This window comes from Chiloscyllium punctatum, chromosome 2 (genome assembly GCF_047496795.1).
Source record: "Chiloscyllium punctatum isolate Juve2018m chromosome 2, sChiPun1.3, whole genome shotgun sequence".
Classification (NCBI taxonomy): domain Eukaryota; kingdom Metazoa; phylum Chordata; class Chondrichthyes; order Orectolobiformes; family Hemiscylliidae; genus Chiloscyllium; species Chiloscyllium punctatum.
In genome coordinates, this window is record NC_092740.1 from 37,184,357 (window position 1) to 37,203,588 (window position 19,232).

Genomic DNA, 19,232 nt, shown 5'->3' on the forward strand with positions numbered 1-19,232 from the left:
AGAAAATAGTTTTAATTTTGACTGTCTTGGGCATAATCTCCATTTTTGGGGTGAAGCATTTCTAAGTTATCACATTGAAACACTTAAATTTCCTTTTTAGCAAATTTCAGAAGTGTATAGCTGAAGTTTGAACTTAGCCCATTGGACGTGATCTTCTCAGTTAGGCTCATTTAATTCATTATTTTGGATTTTACTTCCGTTCCTTCAACTGCTTTCCTTGATCTTGTATTGAGACTTCATTAATTTCAGTTATACATCATTAAAGCTACTCTTTGACACAAGGGAAAGAAGTTTAGCTTTGAGTTTTTTAAATTTGTAATAAAATTTGCCACTTCCCTTTAAATGGTCAAGTCTGTCACTTCAGCATTTTTTGATTTTTCTGAGGCAAATAAGCCCAATTGAATTCATTCTTAAACTTAAATTACAGATAACTGGAATAATCAGTACACATTATTTTCCTAAATAAATGAATTAAGTTTTGTATAACCTTTTGAAGTCACGAACTTCCCACAATAAACCAGAGTTTGAGAGACTGAATTGATGTCCATTATTGTGAAAAGCTGTAATATTTTTCAAAATTAAAAAAATTTTAGCTAAGGTGTGTGTGGAATTAAAGGTCATACTTATTAATATGTTAATACTTTGAATATTCATTAATTCAGCAAAATTTAAAAAGGTGCATATTGATTGAGTTTACAATTTTTTTATGGCAATTTCTAGTAGACTAGATTAAATTTTTAAAAATACTTTTTTTTTAATTTTGCTAAAGCTGAGTTTACTGTCAGCTGGCCTGAAATTCAAATTTAATCCTCCAACCTAATGCAGATTGAGTTCTAGTTGAACTTTTTGAGCCCCTGAAGTTGAAACTCCTATTGGTTGGGAATAAAATGATCAGAATATTTGTTTCTGGTCTTTAAAATGGATTATGAAGTTTTCTATTGTAAACTGCAATTTTTTTAAAGTACGTACTTGTGTGTAACAAGTTTTTAAAATTTTTGGTTTTGTTTTAATTTCTTGATTCAACTATATTTTAGTCTGTGTGTATTTTGCCTATGTGGTCATTTTTATTATTGAAATACACGGAGGATTGAAATATGAGCAGTCTAAAGTAGTGCAGTGTCGTCTTTGTTCTGCACCTGTAGTCTGACCTGAAGCAATAGCTATAGTCGGATTCTGAGTTGGATTGCTAGTGGAGGGAAGCAACTCGAGGAAAGCTTTGATTCTATTTTTTGCTGAACCAACTTTGCTGCTTCCTACACTTGGCAGTCTGAAGTGGTTTGCTTTCCATAAAATAATAGTCAAACGCAGTGACCATTTATGAACACTTATAGGTCCTCTTAAACAAGCCCTAAGGTCTCTGGTATTAGTTCCCTGTTAACAAGAAGTTGTTTTTTTATTAATGAAAGTTACCTAAATTTCTAATCAGCTGCTTTCTCATGCTCTTCCTTCTAGTCCTCCTCATCTGTTTTGCCCTGCTAAAGAGAGAAATCCCTAACCCAGCAAATATTTGAACTTGCCTGGGTTAATGTTTAAAAAGATTTTTATCATTAGTTGAATTCAGACCATTGATGTGCTGCAAGTACAGAACTTGGGTTCACTTTTTAATTATTAACTTTGTGCTCTACAAAGATATCTGTACACTACTGCAAAGGGTTCACTTGTTAAAATTGTATTCATTTCTTGACTAGCCGATCACAAGAACCTGATGTTCAGATGCAGAGTCTGATGTTTTTACTGCTGATAGTATGATACTTCTGCAGCTTTTAAAAACTTGAAACCATTTGCAGAAGGCAAAAAGTATTGCCTTTACAGTTAAATAAAGTAGTTCAGAGCTGTATAGTTAATGCAAGGAAACTGATTTGATTTAATACAGTAAATTGTCAAAATACATAATGAAGTAGAAAACTCACATTGTATAGTACAATATGTAAGCTTGTCTATGCATATTTAGTGTTTAAGAATCTGGTTTAAAATTGCTCTTCCAGAATTAAGTATGACTTATAGCTAGGATAGGATCTTGATTCTTCTGTCACTCTCTTGTTTTCCCCCACCCCACCCCAAACCTTGTTCCCAGTGCCTAGTTTAGTACATATCTGGCATTTAGCCAGACCATGCAGTGGCAGTGGAAAATCACCTGTCTGTTACTTCTGTCTATGCTAGCTTAACATATGGTGTCGCAGCAAGCTAGACTGGTTTGAGTTGAGCATTAACCTGATTGTACAAGTGTATGCATCCAGGGTTTAGTTTTTTTTGGTAAAGCCCTCAAGGGATTAAAGCTTTACTCCCCTAGTTGCAGAACTCCAGTCTTCTTTATTTTTAAACTTTTTTTAGCAATAGAAGTGAAAAATAGACTTTTTGCACGGAGTACTTTATCACACCTTTTTCCACATTAGCTGATTACAGTACAGTTCAGTTTAGAGTTCAGCTCTTTTTAAATTCAAACTTTTAAATAAAATGTTTTCGTTCTACTGTTTGTATGAAAACTTGCAGAAGAATTCAAGTGCTTCAGTTACAAGGTTGGTGGAAAACATGTTTCAGTTTTGAATATTGTGCAAACAGCAGTGGATTGCCGTCTCTTGCTCCCGTTGGGATTTTCCTCCAAATGCTCTTATTTGCTCAGAGATGTGGGTGTTGCTGGCAAAGGCATTTCTTACTGCCCTTAAAGTAGTGCTAAGCCATTTTCTTGAACTGCTGTTGCTTGTGTGATGAGAGTGCACACTGGTATAAGTAGTGTTCTGTTTACTGATGAGAACAGATGGATGATAGTGACTGAATTTTTTTAAATTTGAAAAATGATTTAGAATTGATCATTTGTAAAGGCCTTTTGAATTATTGTTAATTGCTATACAAAACTTCTCATGGATGTGTATGGTTGGTTATGCTTGGATTTTGCATTAGAGTTCTTAATAATGGGCTGATGGTGTAGTGATTTAGGTGTAAAATAGTGATATTGCATTTAAATCTGATCCACCTTCTGACATGAGTTAAATGAAGGCATCTTATTTAATCTTCACATTCATTTTGATCACTTAAAATCTTGTAAAATTTATAATTCTAAGAACACTGTTTCAACCCACACAACACAGCTTTTAGAATAACTCTATTAAAATGCTGCATACAGGAAAGCATTTGGTACTGGGCTTTCCAGTGTTTAGGGCAAATGCGAATTCCTGCCAGTAGCTCAGCCTTAATCTTCCAGGTGGGTGTTGTTTCATTCAGATTCCTGTTTCATTTGTACCAATATGCCACAATGTCAGCTTTCAGTATTAAGGATGTATATTTTAGAACACTTTTTATTTAAATCTTAGTATAACTGGAATTTATCTATCTTCTTTTGTTTTAACAATTCATGGGTATGTTTTAACCATGCTGTATTTTGTTCTCATTGGCCACTTAAGGTTCACATATATTTTGAAAAGATGCAATTTTTTTAAAAGCTTAAAACTTCTTAGAATGGACTAGCTGTGTGTACTGCCAGATGCATTGAGGAGCCTACGTGCTGCAGTTAAGCTCTTGTCAGGTTGCCAAAGTGGGATGTACCAAGCTGGAAGCATTAGATAGAAAATAGAAAATTATTAGTGCTAACTTTGTAGGATTTTAGTCTGTTAACTAATTTTATTGTAAAATTATTTTCATTTACTGAATTTGGGAGTTGATACTTATTAATACTGAAAGTCACTAGATATAGGAAATGAGCAGGAGTGGTCTGGTGACATTATCTTGATTTGGATTGGCTGTAGTGTATGATGTAAGAGGTTACAGTGCAGCCCTTCATAGGTTTTAAAATGAATTCCAAGACATCATTGTAAAAAGACTGCATTTCTTCTTATGATTGACCCTGATCAGCAATGTTCGAATCTTAATGTACAAGACAGTTTGGAATATGGAAGAACTAGAATTAGATTATCATAGAACAGAAATTCCCTGTGCCACAGATTTGATGTTTTACATAGAGATGGATCCACCAGGTAATTCTACAGTAAAACCAAAACAGCACTGGTTTAATGTAGGTATTTGTGCACAATCTGTGACAATAGTGAAGTTGTTTGTGATTTCTGGATGTCAAATGTTTAAATTTTCAGTCTAGACAAAGCATATTTGTTGCTGCTGATGAGTATTTTCCCTCCTGTTATATTAGGTATGTTAACTTTAGTGCTGAAGGGGGTACTTACATCGTGCTTGTAATTCCATTTAACAGAAGATAGGACTGCATTTAGCATATTTGACAAGGATGAATAATGAAAGCAATCCGTGTCAAAACAGAGAGCCTAAAATTCTAGTGAAATATTTGTCATTTTTATCTTGCTATAGGGTTAGTAATTTGTGGCTGGTACTCAGGAAGGTAAATAACTATGCCACTTCAGTTTCAAGAATGCGCAATGTAAAAATTATGCATTCATCAAAAATAGATATTTTTTGTAATGGGTCAACAGTCCTATCGGCTTCATTAACTACTTTTTATTAGTTGTAGCACCATACTATTTTATTGACAAGTTCAAAATTAAATTAATTGCTAGAGCAGTATATATTTGTTTACTTGTGTTACAAAATTATAGTTATCTGTAGAAGAACAGGATTTTAAGAGGAAAGTTACTTGATCAAGATTGTTTAAGAACTATATCTGTACATTTCTGGAACTAAATTAATGAAATGATACATCACTTAAGATTTAAACATGTGGCTGTTCTTTCTGCTTTTAGTTTTATTTGTATTGAAATATAAATTATAAAATAGCTAGCTGTTAACATTCTTGCTAAATGCTAAGTACTTATCTACCATTTTAATCACAAAATTGAGACGAATAAGTAGTTGATTTATGAAAACTTGTCATTTTTCTTTGTGAAAGCGCAATAGTATTTGTTGAAATAATTTTTTAAAAGGTATTGTGGTTAGTGAGAGATGTCCTAGTCACCATATTTTAAGGTTCATCTAAAATCATATAAAGAGCTAGGCTATGCTGAGTGTTGTGACTATATTAATGACTAATCTTTTGAAGGTTTAATATCCACTGAAGCTGAAAAAAATCATGCAGTATTGTTTTTATTGGCTGCAGAATCTGTTTCTGTATGGTTCATTTAAAAACCTTTTTAAGCAAGGTTTCAGTACAGTGCCTTAACCCTTTCATTACTTTAGTTGTTGGGAAGTATTTTGAAGCAGCTTTTTGTAAACTATATCCATATATTTGAAATGTGAAGTAGTTTTTTTTTGAGGATGGAGAATGTTTGTTTGTTTGTTTGTTTGTTTGTTTGAAAAGGTTGAGGTCATGCTTAAATTTCAGATTTTAATTTATCTGTCAAATGTGAATTGATTGCAGCAGTAAACTGAATGTCTAATTAACAATTCTTATCTACATAATTTCCTGCTGATCATCTAATACCAGCTAGTGGTTACGTTAAAATGTGCTTCTGCATTTAATTTTAAAATCATGTGAGATGCTCACGATTTGATGTAGTTTGTGTATCACCTAAAATTTTATTTTAGTAATATATCAGTATTGTACTTCGTCACCTGGAAAATCACCCAGATTATTTCAGTATAAAGTCAGTAGTGCATGGATTCCAATTCTCTTGTGTAGTATTGATTTTCAGTCTTAGTGTCATATTTTTAAAATATTTTAATGTAAATGGTTTGAATGTGAACTTAAGCATAGTTAGTAAGTTTGCAAATGACCCAAAATTGGTGGTATAGATGACCGTGAAGAAGGGTATCTAAGATTACAAAGAGATCTTGATCAGTTGGATCAGTGGGCTGAGAAATGGCAGAGTTTAATTTGGATAAATGCAAGGTATTGCATTTTGGTAAAACAAACAAGGACAGGACTTGTAATGGTAAGGCCCTGGGTAGTGTTGTAGAACGAAGACCTAGGTATTCAGGAGCATAATTCTTTTTGAAATTTGCATCACTTGTAGACAGGGTGAGGAAGAAGGCAAATAGCTTGCGTGTCTTCATTTCTCAAACCTTTTTGTATTGAAGTTGGGATGTCAAGTTGAGGTTGTGCAAGTAGTTGGTGAGGCCTCTTCTGAAGTACTGTATCATTCTGGTCATCTAGCTATAGAAATAATATTACTAAATTGGAGAGTATTTAGAAAAGATTTACCAGGATGTTGCTGGAACTGAAGGGTTTGAGCTACAAGGAGAGGCTGGGTAGGCTGGGACTATTTTCACTAGCATCAGATGTTGAGGGGTGACCTTTAGAGATTTATAAAAACCATAAGGGCCATAGATAAGGTCTTTTCTCTAGGGTGCATGAGTTCAAAACAACGGGCCATATTTTTAAGGTGAGAGCGACAATATTTAAAAAGGACATGAGGGACAATGTTTTTACATACCGCATGGTTCATGTGTGGAATGGATGCATGGACAGCAGGGACTGATTGGACCGAGGGTCTGTTTCTGTGCTATTTGACTCCAATTTGTCAGAAATTGAAGGTTTTTCTTTGGTTTATTCTTATCGTTGCCCCTTTTGCTTTCCAAAATCTTGGAACACTCTTCAGAACTGAATGAAAGGAAGGAGTAAAGTTGACCTCATTATAGATGGAGTATTCTCCATATTGTGTGAAGATGCATTTCTTTGCAATTGAATCCTTACAGCAAGAATATCCTGTACTAGTGCACTTATTATTTTGGTCAACCTACTAATTTCAGAAACTAGTTTTCTGGACTGCTGCTAAGATATGTTATCTGTTGGTGTGAAATGTTTCATTAATGATATTGAGATGCAGTGGCAGTGTCTCTATCTCTGGATGAGAAAGTCCAGGGGATGGAGGTATGTCATAACACACCAAAGCAGGTTGATTTACAAATGTAATATGCTTCAGTAAAGTGAAGTTGAACAGAATCTGATTTTAAACAGAACAACCACAACTTTAATTAGTACATTTTGCTCTGCAATTTGATTATTTTAAAGCAATATGTGATGTTGCAAACACAAATACTGGAGAAACTTGGGTCTGGCAGCATCTGTGCAGAAAGAAACAAAGTTCACATTTTGAAGTCCAGTATGACTTCATGACCTAATGGGCTTTAAACGTGAGTAATATTGGACTTGAAACATTTAACTCTGTCCCTCTCAGTAAGTCTGGCAGTATTTGTGCTGAGTTTCTCTCGCATTTTGGTTGTTTCCAATTTCTAGCATCCACATTATTTGCTTCAAATTTAAACTGTGGAGTTTTTGGCTCATTGGAAAATGATGAAATGCTTTTGTTTCCCCTTCTATTTAATGCTTTACTCAAATATTTTGTACATGCCATATTATAGCATTGCAGAGCGGATTTGTTAAGTTGGGAATTTTATGTAATTGTTCTTTACTTTTAATTACGCAGCTTTACCCCCAAAGCCACCAAAACCCACACCTGTAACTAATAACGGGATAAACAGCAATATGTCTCTGCAGGATGCTGAATGGTACTGGGGAGACATTTCGAGGTAAGCCTATAGCTTTGATGATATTCTCTGTACTCCCAAATCGGAATAAAACTGAGCATATTAGTTCATCTCAGACAGCTGCTCAGGGAAATACCTCGTTATTTGTATTTGTATGTTCCAAACATAAGTAGCAGAGGGTTGCAAGGCAGAAGATTACTTAAAGCTGGATAGCAGCAAACCAGAAATTTTTAATTATTTGAATAGTGAGTTTTTGTGGTTGTCAACAAGGATAGAACAGAAGAACATTACTTAATTCAAAGAGGTGTTCAGAAGTCAAGATTACATTTTGATGAAAAGGTTTCTTTCATGACTGTCAATTCAGGTTAAAACCGAACTGGATTGGTTTCATGAGCATACGTATCAGGAAAGAATTTCTAGGCTGAGTCTCTTTTTCCCTTAGAAGAAAAAAGTTCCAAGGGTGACCCAACAGACATTTTTAAAATTTCAAAAGGTGTTGACGCAAGTAGATTTAGAGAGAATATTACTCATATTGGGAAAAGCATTACTCAACACCATCAATAATAGGGTCACCAGAAAATCTAATAGGGAATTCAGAAGAAATTTCCTTAAAGGATAATATGAATGTGGAACACTCTGCCACAGGATATGATTGAAAGAAGTAGTTGTGATGCATTTTAATGGGAGGGTAGACTAGCGGTTGAGGGAGATGGAAATGGTGGAGGGTTGTGATTTGATTTTAGATGAGGAAAGATTGGAGACAGTTTCATTCACACTGTGTCAATACAAGCTAGGTTGGCTGAATAATCTGTTTCTAAACTGTACACGTTATCTATAGTGTATAAAAATTTGTTTGGAATATAAATTTCCTTTTCCTAAACGAAGGATGATCTACAGTAGAAATAAAGCTAATTCTCAAAGTGACAACTTTGCATTTGCCAGTACTTTCTCTAGTAGGACTTTGTAAATACTTCTAAACTAATTGTTCCTGCTAACTAAATTCGTAGACATATCTTTCCAGATGCAATTGGCTATATAACTTAGCTGTGGATCATTTCCATTTGATGTGAAATTTGGGCCAATGTCCTGTGTCTAAACTAAATCTCAGTACTTCATTATGGATTTGCAAAATATCATCAGAATTCAAAAGAAAGTGATGATCTTGCTAGAATTCATGCAGAATTAAAAGTTTTGCAGAATGGTCTAATTGAGCAACTTTCTTTTGTCTGTCTTTCCCCCGCAACCATCACTGCTAACTCCTCCCTCCAACCCACCGTTTTGCCAAACCCCACAGAGAGGAAGTCAATGAAAAACTGCGAGACACCGCTGATGGTACCTTTTTAGTCCGTGACGCTTCAACAAAAATGCATGGTGACTATACTCTTACCCTGAGGTAAATTTTCTGAACATTCATTATCAAATATTCATTCTTTGAAACATCTTTATAGATATTAACTTGCAACATATCACCTGAACCTGTGAAATTTCACTTTTGCAGGAAAGGAGGCAACAATAAGTTAATCAAAATTTTTCATCGAGATGGCAAATATGGCTTTTCTGACCCACTGACATTCAATTCCGTGGTGGAGCTTATAAATCACTATCGTCATGAATCGTTGGCACAGTACAACCCTAAACTAGATGTTAAGTTATTGTACCCAGTCTCTAAGTTCCAGCAGGTATGATATGACCTTTTTGATCTGAATGTTGAAAGACTGTATTGTATTGAAGCAAAATATACCTGTTGGTCTTGTGTATAGTTAAGTCCAATTTCTGAACTTTATCATACTTTGAAGGATATCCTATTCTTTTAAATTGTTAAAACAAAGCCTGCTGTGCTATATTTATTGTATGTTTCCTTGTACTTTACGTATTTAATGTTGAAATCTACACATTTTAATACTACTTGAGATGGTCTTCAGGAGCAACCATATTTTAAATATTGCATAGTATTTGTAGTTTTGTATCATGTCATCTTCCATTTTCTTCAGGATCAGGTAGTGAAAGAGGACAACATTGATGCAGTAGGCAAAAAATTGCATGAGTATCACACTCAGTACCAGGAAAAAAGTAGAGAGTACGACAGACTTTATGAAGAATGTACAAGAACATCTCAAGTGAGTTTTTTTTTGCCAATGGCTAAGTTGCTTCCATTAAAAATTGATATTTTTATTGGAGTGAATTCTGTAGTGCATCAAATATTTTGCACTTCTGATAAATATTGCATTTTGTACAAACTAATTTATTTTTTCAATTTAGGAAATTCAAATGAAAAGGACAGCTATTGAAGCATTTAATGAAACAATCAAAATATTTGAGGAACAGTGTCAAACGCAGGAAAGGTACAGCAAGGAGTATATTGAAAAATTCAGACGAGAAGGAAATGAAAAAGAGATTCAGAGGTTTGCATTTTGTCTTAGTTTAATCTTCTTGGTTTAGATTTTTAAAAAAGTTCATCACGGTCTAGTTTCCAGAAATGGTAATTTTTTTTGTTTCATTTGGTATTTAATTTAGTTTTTTTTTAGGAAGTTAAATAGAGGGTTCAGAAGAAACTTTAACTAGAGAATAGTGAGAACATGGAAATCGTTGCCACCATCACTCCATGATACATTGTATTGATGAATTTAAGGGTCAGTGAATACCTACATGATGTAGGAGGATATACTGAAGGGAGTTTTGAAATCCTTGAGTAGCTTGTTCAATCAATTCAGAGGGCATTTCTGAGTTGACCACATTACTGTTGGTCTGGAGTTGTATGCAAGCCAGACCTGGTAAGGATAGCAGATTTCCTTCCCGATAAGTATTTACAACAGTCGATGAAGCTTTTGTGATGCCCATTACAAAGAGCAGGTTTTAATTCCAGTTTGATTAATGGAATTTAAATTCCATCATTTGCTGACCTTTGGTCTGGACTCGGGAATACTAGTCCAGTAGCATTTTCATTAAACCACCCCCTCCCCGTGGTGAACTTAGATGAAGTTTTGGAGAAGCCTTATGTAAAGGCCAGGATGAACTGGTTTGCAATTGGCTGGTTTCTGTGCTGTTTCCTATAACAGTGACTACACTTAAAGTATTTGTAAGGCACTTGGATGTATGAAGTGGTATTGAAAAGTTATATAAATGCAAGTTTTCTTTCGTAGGTTTGTAATATTCTGTATCAATCACATGGAATCTAAAGCATCAGAGCAAACAACTTGGATTCACCTGATCTATCTATCCAGAATTTATATTCAATTCAAGCCTCCTCCATCTCATTACTATTTTCTATTCTTCTCCATACAACTCTCTCTCATGTATGCATCAAACCTCTCCTTGAATAACTCATTAGCAGCAAGTTTTGCATTTTCACCATTCTGTGCAGAAACATTTTTTTGCTTTGTTCCCTTGAAACCTATCTTATCTGTGTATTTTATCAGTGTGTAAGGCACTTGTTAGACCACAATAGGAGCATTGTGTACAGTTCTGGGTGCTACATTTTAGGAAGGATATGAACACAGTAGTGTGCAGAAGCTGTTTGCAAGAAATGGAACTTCAGATATGAAGATAGATCAAAGAAGTTGGGACTGTTCTCCTTGGAGAGAATATGATGAAGACCTCTGATAGTGGTCTTCAAAATAGTGATCGGGCTAGGTAGAGCAAATATGGCAAGAATTCCTTTTTCAATCGAGTAGTTGGATTATGGGATGCAGTACCTGGACATGTGGTGGAGGCAGGTTTGATTTAAGGATTTCGGAGGGTAGTGGATAATTTATTTTGTCAAAAACAATTTTCAAGGGCACAGGAAGGAAAATGGCATATTGTCTCCAGGTAATGATGCTCATTTAACAAGCTGGTGCTGACATCGTGGGCTGAAAGGCCTCCTTCAGCAGTGTAACACTTGTGATTTTGTATCCCTTGTTCCAGACTTGCCCACGATTAGAAAATGTTTCTCCACAATCACCCTATTGAATCACTTCATTTTTTCCAAAGTTTCTCTTCCAGAGAAGAGACCACCCCCAACCAGTACCACATTTATTTATAGTTTTAAATTCTGTTAGCACACTTTTTAAATTCCTTTTCTGCTCTTCTGCAGTGCTTCATTATGTTTTCTGTAGCATGGAAACAAGAACTGTACATATTAGGTTCTATATAAATTTAATGTTACATACAGCTTTTGAATGTTGTTACTCTAGCATTGAATGGGTATCTGTATGCTGTATTTACTGTGCACACTGTGGGTTATCAGTTTGTATGGTGGCTACTTTTGATTCATGTGTCTGTATGCCCATATTTCATTTAGCTTCCAGACTTTCCAAGGATTAAGTGAATTCCTTATTCTGTCAATGAAAAGAAATTACTTCATACTTCACTACATGGAGCGTTATTTTTGACTTAGCCAACCATTAATCAAACCATTATTATTTGGCATCCTGTATTTTGCTGCTGTCTTCGGCATTAGTAACTGACTATTTGCTTGCCCCCAACACCACCGCCACCACAAACATTTGATAGTTTAAATTTAAATCTCATCTTTTACAGTACACACAGCTAATGTACTAACATCAATCCTTGTGGGTCATATACCTTCCATTTTTCTGCCAGTCTCAAACTTTCCTTAACTTCTGCCTTTCAGCCTCAAACTTGTTCTGCTAACTTATTCATGAATATTGATTACAAGTGTCATTTATTTTATATAATCATGTGGGTGTTGCAGACTGGCTAGCATTTTCTGCCCGTGCCTACTCACCCTTGATGAGGTGCTGAGTTGCCGCCTTGAACCACTGCAGACCATGTGCTATAGGTTGGTCCACAATGCTTTTAGGGAGACAATTCCAGGATTTTGACCCAGTAACATCAAAAACTTCTGAATGTTGATGTTTTGCAGCAGGTGCAATGTACTCCTGTCATCTGTCTTTTCCTTCCTCTGACCTTTTTAGAATTAAACAAGGTTTGTTAAACACTACCCTTGCAGAAATCTTTATTGACTACTTTTTATTATCTTATGTTATCTGAATACTCTGGTGTCGTTCTGACCACTGCTAAAAAGCTAACTGGTCTATTAATTTTCTGGAATAACTCTAACTTCGTTTGAAGATAAAAGTTTATATTTTTGTGCCAGACTTCCTTTTCCAACTGGATTTTTGTACATGGATACTCCCCAGTCACCACTTTTAGATTTTTGATTAGCCACTGAAACAGTCCTCACATGTGGAATATTTTTCTAATATCTCTCTCATTCTATCTTCACCATTGTAATATTCCTTTTACTGTTGTCATCCTCCTTTATTCCAGTCATCTTTTTGTTCTTGTGTACCCCAGTTCTTTCATGTTTTAGTGCTTTCATTTCATTTCATTTTTTTTTGTTTTCTATTTGTTTTTCTATAATATTTTTATATTCTCTGGTTAGGTTCTCTTCCTGATTATAGACTTTGTGCATGCTTTTTTGTTTGTTTGGATTTAGTGTTTTTTAATTCTCATATCTCTATCGTTAGTTTGCTCATTTTTAGTGGAATGGACTTTAGAACGTATCATGAGGGATGGTCTTTTTATGGTTAAGGTTGTATATTATCTCTTTTTACAGTTTAGTATCAAAATATCGCCATTTGTTTTCAACTTCGTTATTGCTAATGTTTGACTTCTCTCCAGAATTATGGTAAATTATGAAAAACTGAAGTCCCGCATCAGCGAGATTGTTGACAGCAAGCGAAGATTAGAAGAAGAATTGAAGAAACAAGCAGCTGTTTATCGAGAAACTGACAAAAGAATGAACAGCATTAAACCTGACCTGATTCAATTAAGAAAGACAAGAGACCAATACCTTTCGTAAGCAAAGTTCTTATTTAAAGAGCATTTAACACCAGAAATGTTTTGGTCAGGCAATATTTCTGGAAGGAGAAACGTAAATATTAATTCTGCTTCTGCTTCTTTCCAATGCTAAGTATTTCAAGAAATCTTTTTGGTTTTTATTTCTGAACTAAAGCATTTGCAGTGTTTTTGTTTTTAACTCTTTTTTTTAAAGTCAATATTTATGATCAAAAACAGGATTGTGATAGCGTTTCAAATAAGTTTTTTACCTGATTCTTGTTCTTTATGCTTAGAATAAAGTCTTAGCATCAGTTTTTAACTTCATGGCTCAACTGTATCACTTAGTTTGGAAATTAAATCTACCGCTATTGCATTCTGTGCTTCACCTGTACCAGTAAACAAGATAATTCTAGGTGCTACTTGTCAATGCATAGATTTGTGTTTTTGAATGTAGTGATGGAGACATGTATAGTCATAACTACTTTGGGTAAAGAAACATGACCCTATACAGTTAGTGGTAATTCAGAACAGTCTTCCATGTCCCAGAAAGTGCACTTAAGTTCAATTACACTCCCAGTAATATCTTTTTTAAATTTTCTTTTTGAAGGTGGTTGACGCAGAAGGGTGTTCGGCAAAAGAAGATCAATGAATGGCTTGGAATTAAGAATGAGAATGCTGAAGAGTAAGTGAGCAACTAATTTCTAAACGAGTGTACACGTTTCTATATATTTTTGTTTTTATTATTGAAAACAATTTTTATTTCTTTTAGCCAATACTCTATGGTAGATGATGATGAAGATCTACCCCATCATGATGAACGAACATGGAATGTAGGAAATATCAACAGGACTCGGGCAGAGAGCTTACTGAGAGGAAAACGTGATGGAACATTCCTAGTCAGGGAGAGCAGCAAACCAGGCTGTTACGCTTGCTCAGTCGTGTATGTATATTTATCCTTTACAGATATGCTAGAAATTGTAAAGCAAAATCTTTGCATGTATAAAGCAAATTAACATTCAATGTAATCTGTAACAAAATGTCTCCTTTTTTTTGTAGAATTCTTTGTTCATAGCAAGATTACAATTTTTAAAAATCATGATTTAAATGTTAATGCTAAATTGAAGCTTCATCTATCTGAGGGACTTCACTTGTAACAACAACCTTCGCTGAGAGTCCAGAGTGTTATGTCCTGGGGTGTGGCTTGAAACCACAACTTTTTTTAAATTCATGGATGTGGGCTGAGTCAGCAGTTAATGCCCATCCATGACTCTTTGAAGATGGTGAACTGCCTCCTTCAACCACTGCAATTCTTTTTGGTGTATAGGTGCACCCACCATATTGTTAGATAATTATTTCCAGGATTGACTCTTCCACAAAGAAGGAACAGTGATTTATCTGGGCCTTTTGATTGGAACTTGCAGGTAATGGTGGTCCAGTGTATCTGCTGCTGTTGACTGTCTAGGGTGATAGAAGTCATTGGTTTAGAACGTGCTGTTGATGGGGAATAGAATGCTAACAACCGATCTAAGATGGCAATTTTTAACTAACAATTTGACTAGATTCCCCGTGACAAGTTTTGACCATCATTATTAGCCCCATACCTTGTTTTTATTCTTTTAAAAATCCAGTGCCTGACTTTTCCTCTACCAACTTTCTACCAATACCTCAATGTAATGGTTTCTTTTATGTGATCACGGATTGACTTTCAAGCCACCTATTTAATCTATGGTTAATTGTTTAGTCTGAGGTGGCACCCTTTCTTATAGCAATATCCCAATTTCCCTTGTTAGAGTATACTTTTGGTATACCACTATATATAGTGGTGCACCACTATATAAACATAAAATACTGTATAATAGCCTGCAATGCACCCTAAGCTAAGAAGTATATTGATTTTTTAAAATTGGAAATATTTATATCTTGTCTTTATAAAAGAACTCCATTTGATTGTTAATATTTCTGTGGCCATTCATTGTTAATGGTGTTGCTTGCTTTCTTTTGTAGGGTTGACGGTGATGTAAAACATTGTGTCATAAACAAAACCCCCACAGGATATGGATTTGCTGAGCCGTACAATTTGTATAACTCACTTAGAGAACTGGTGTTACATTATCAGCACACATCGCTTGTACAGCATAATGACTCTCTCAATGTCACACTAGCCTATCCAGTATACGCTAACCAGAGAAGATGAGAGCTAAACACTTTCGTTTTTGGTTGCTAGACTTGAGGTCATTGAAAAGGCTCATACTACTTTGCTCAGATTCAGTTTGACTCCTATTCCGAAGACAGTGTGCTAAGTGAACTTGAGCTTTCCACAGATTTAACTGGGAGAAGCAAACACATGGAGCTGTGAATGTAAATTCCTGAAGTGCTTTTTAAGAAAGCACAAGTTAATTGAGAGTGGCAAAACTATCTCCGTGTTGGGGATGTTGGGGCCTATTTTTATTGGTGCTTGTTTACATTCTTCAAGATTTACCAGCTGGAATGTCGGATACTGCAAAACCAGGGATAGAAAAAGACTGAAGAAAGAACATTGATATGTTAATTGTATCCATTGGAGATGTTTCTTTTGATCTGAACTGAGGAAGTGTATCAAAAAGGAATGACTGGTTTGAGAAATAAATGAGGACTAAAATACGTAGAGCAAACTGGCACTTTGGAAATCTACCAGAATTAAGATGAGGAAGGGAATGCTTTGTTTGGTCGGTGAAGGAATTGGATCATCGTAACAAAGTGCCAGATTTGTAGACTTTAGGCATTTAAGCCTGCATTATAAAACTGTAAAACCTGAAGAAAAAGACTTCAATAAAAAGTGGCACACAGTACGTAAAATCATAGTATGTAATATGTACAGATTCTGACACTCTGGAAGAGTCGGATCAAGTAAAATGGTATCAGCCCAACATACCAGATTTTGCATTGTTTTCCTATTTTGAAGCTGATGTGTTTTTCCAGATATTGCTATGCAGGGCTGCATATTGCATATCACATTGTATATTTTCAAAGAAAAACATACCCACAATATAAGCTTTGTTTTGTTGCCTATAAGTGTTGTCAGTTGTTATAAATCTTCTGTTAAGTGTTTTTAAAACACAAAGCTGTTTGTGAATGCAACTTCTAAAGTTGGGAGAGGAGGGAGCAGAAACTAATGCATTTTGAATCTTTATTAATGCGACTGGAGTAGCATATTTGGCTGTAATGAGCCAAGAATTTTTTTAAAAATTCAAAATTGTTTCAGAGATTCTTCATTAAATGGCAATGATTTTTCAACTATTTCAAAGTAATTTTAAGCCATGTTTCTTTTTAGTCAGTGCAACCTTTTTTATAACAATGTACGCAGGAAACACTAAGGAAAATCTTTTAAAAAGATGTTAAACTTCTATTGCCAGGCCAGGAGTTAGCATTACATACATTAAAAATGTTACCTTGCAGCAGATTGAAAACTGGAGCTATTAATCTTCCTCAGATTTAATCCTCCCTACAGTTTTCAGGCTTTTGAAACCCAAACTGATCACCTAATGCTGTTTTCTAATCTTCTTTATTTTCAACTTTGCTGTTGTCCTGTACTGATGGGCCTTAGCCCTTTATTTAGTACCTCAATTATGGAAGCAAGAAAATCATGGTTTGTAAAGGATGTAATCGTAACCCTGCAACAGAACTTCTGGTGTCCATGCTGGTGGAAAATGACAGTTGATGTTAAAATTCTTTATCTTGGAGCTTGTTTCATTAATATAATTGTTTCACACAACGCAAAAGCTTACGTATTTTGTAAGTAGGTGCACATTTTGAGACTTCAGAAAAAGAGTCAAAATACCCCCCACAGACTGCTAAATATTCAGCTGCATAATGTGGCTCAATAGCACAGATTAGGTGAAGTGCAACCCGTCCGAATTAAACAATCATAAATTGTCAATGCTGTAACTCAGCTACTACTTGTAAGTTTTGCTATTCAAGTCTGAGGAGCTAGAGTGTACCTCATCTTCCTTCACCTTTGCATTGAAAATTTCAAATACCAATAAGTTATTTGCCACTTACAAGCACACTTGGACCATATAGCTGCAGTTATGAAATTAGGTCACAGTAACCTTGCTGCCGCTCCACTGAATGAGATCGAGAGAATTGGTACATTAAACAGGAACATTGAGTGGGGTGGGAGTAGAATCAGTTAATGATCACAAGAAAATGGTAATTGGTTTCATAAACAAACACTTTGTAGCTAATCCTTCATGAGGCTAAAATGAAGTACTTTACCATAAAGTATAACTAAGGAACTCTGCACATCACAACTTTAACGTGGGCCTCCATAACTATGCAACTTGAGTTGTCTTAGAATGTGAATCTAATCCTGCTAAAAGACAATCAAGTAAAATTTAATGTTTAATTGTTCTGTGGATCAAACATTTGTGCTAATGCTGGTCTAAGATGACTTAGTAAATGAAAGAGGATTTGCTTACATGTATGCATATTTTTGATTCTGTTTGCAAGTGTAACGCATAAACTTTCTGCAAAAACACCATTTCACCCTTTGTCAGCATGCTAGGAGAAATAGTGTTGTTTACCTAAGTATGTGATTATTGCAAAGCTATTAAGTGTAAATGATTAGACTTCCAATGGAAAATGAGCTAGTGTTTCAGATAATTCATGTTACTGTTATGTGCACCACGAACTCTACTGCACTTTCAGCATACTCTTCTCACTTCAGAATGCTTTGCATTTGGTGGTGTGAAACAACCTCTATGCAAGCAGTTGCAGCAGGATAATTATGATTCCACTAGCATGCTTTTTATTTAGCTCTTCCAAAGGTACCATGAGCTTTATAAATTTAATTCAACTGTTAAGTGTTTGGATGTTGAACTGGTTATGTGCACAGTTTTTCTTCTGTATGAAAATTCATTTGTTTCTGTGTCTGCCGTGTATGTTCTCTGTATTTTGCTGTAGCTGTGTTTTTGAAGAAGCTTTGCTCCTTTTGTGTGTACTGCTTCTTTGATTTAATGGTACTACTGCTGTTGTGCTTTTTTTAAAAAAAAATGCATTGTGTGCCATTTTTCAGTGTTGCATTTCTGTGGAAGTTCCTTGTAAACTATTGATATGGGTTTTCACATGGAGATGCATATCTTAACAAGACCGATCTGAAAGGATATTAATCTTGTAATTATTCTTGAGCCATTTCTTTTCTTGAATTAATAAATGTAGTTGCAGAATTTGTGTTGATGTTGGGTGTTTTAAGAGTCCATCACCCTATACCAAATATTTCTCCTACAGGTTGCTAAGCATGACATTCACTCGTTACTGTATTTTGAGTGCTGGTTGGGCAAAGTTCACGTAAGGGAAAAGGTTTATCAGTTAAAATTGTTGGTTCTCATTATTAGACAGTATTCTAATTCAGTCTTCTGTTTGATTAGTTACTTTCCAAAATATACCAGATCCAACTTAAACAACTTAGCCCTCCTCTGCGAATTCATGGATAAAGTTATTCAAATTGTATGATTCATCACCATGAGACAGCAGCTGCTGTCCAATTGCTGCTATTTTTCAATCCTTAGAAATTCAAAACTTCATTAGTTGAATAATGTTTGTAAAGTAGTTAAGATTGCTTTGTTTAAAAAGCCTATTGCTTATTTTTTAAAATGTTGAAAGGCTAGAAGGACATGATGTAGCTTGTCTGGGAAGGCAGCACCATTATTGTCATGTACAACATCTTAAAACTATGCTTGAGCTCTAGGTTTGATATAATTGTCTCTTTTCAAGTTGCTATAATCAATGTATTTGACTATCATAAGGAATAAAATTGTTTTTTTGGAAACAAAAATGTGTGTGTGGAACTGAGGGGGAAAAATTAGATAAGAAATTTGGATTTCTAACACAACTAGCAGCAGATCCTAGCAGCTTTCATGTAACTGGTGCATAATTCTTGCTGTTATTTTAATCAGCTATGAATGAGCAAGTATATAGTTGCTATAGATACTGACACCTAGATTCTGCTGGATGCAAAAGGCCTTGGTAATTGTGCATATACAAACACTCTGTGATAATGTTGGGGATAATAGTCCTTTTTTTCTTTT

At 34.9% G+C, this 19,232-nt stretch overlaps 1 protein-coding gene across 2 annotated transcripts in view; it reads left to right on the forward strand.

The window, feature by feature from the left end:
* pik3r1 (phosphoinositide-3-kinase, regulatory subunit 1 (alpha)) overlaps nt 1-18,979 on the forward strand; it is a 75,763-nt gene extending 56,784 nt beyond the window's left edge. The window contains exons 1-10 of one of the 2 annotated variants that reach the window (XM_072595879.1): nt 3,595-3,968; nt 7,323-7,425; nt 8,678-8,776; nt 8,882-9,062; nt 9,375-9,500; nt 9,643-9,785; nt 13,009-13,185; nt 13,775-13,849; nt 13,937-14,107; nt 15,172-18,979. In XM_072595879.1, coding sequence (XP_072451980.1) covers nt 3,863-3,968; nt 7,323-7,425; nt 8,678-8,776; nt 8,882-9,062; nt 9,375-9,500; nt 9,643-9,785; nt 13,009-13,185; nt 13,775-13,849; nt 13,937-14,107; nt 15,172-15,361 — 1,371 coding nt within the window. In that variant the 5' untranslated portion in view covers nt 3,595-3,862 and the 3' untranslated portion in view covers nt 15,362-18,979. Of the gene's footprint in view, nt 1-3,594; nt 3,969-7,322; nt 7,426-8,677; nt 8,777-8,881; nt 9,063-9,374; nt 9,501-9,642; nt 9,786-13,008; nt 13,186-13,774; nt 13,850-13,936; nt 14,108-15,171 lie in introns of those variants that run through there. The other variant, XM_072595869.1, reaches the window with a different exon arrangement.
* The last annotated feature ends 253 nt before the right edge of the window (nt 18,980-19,232 follow it).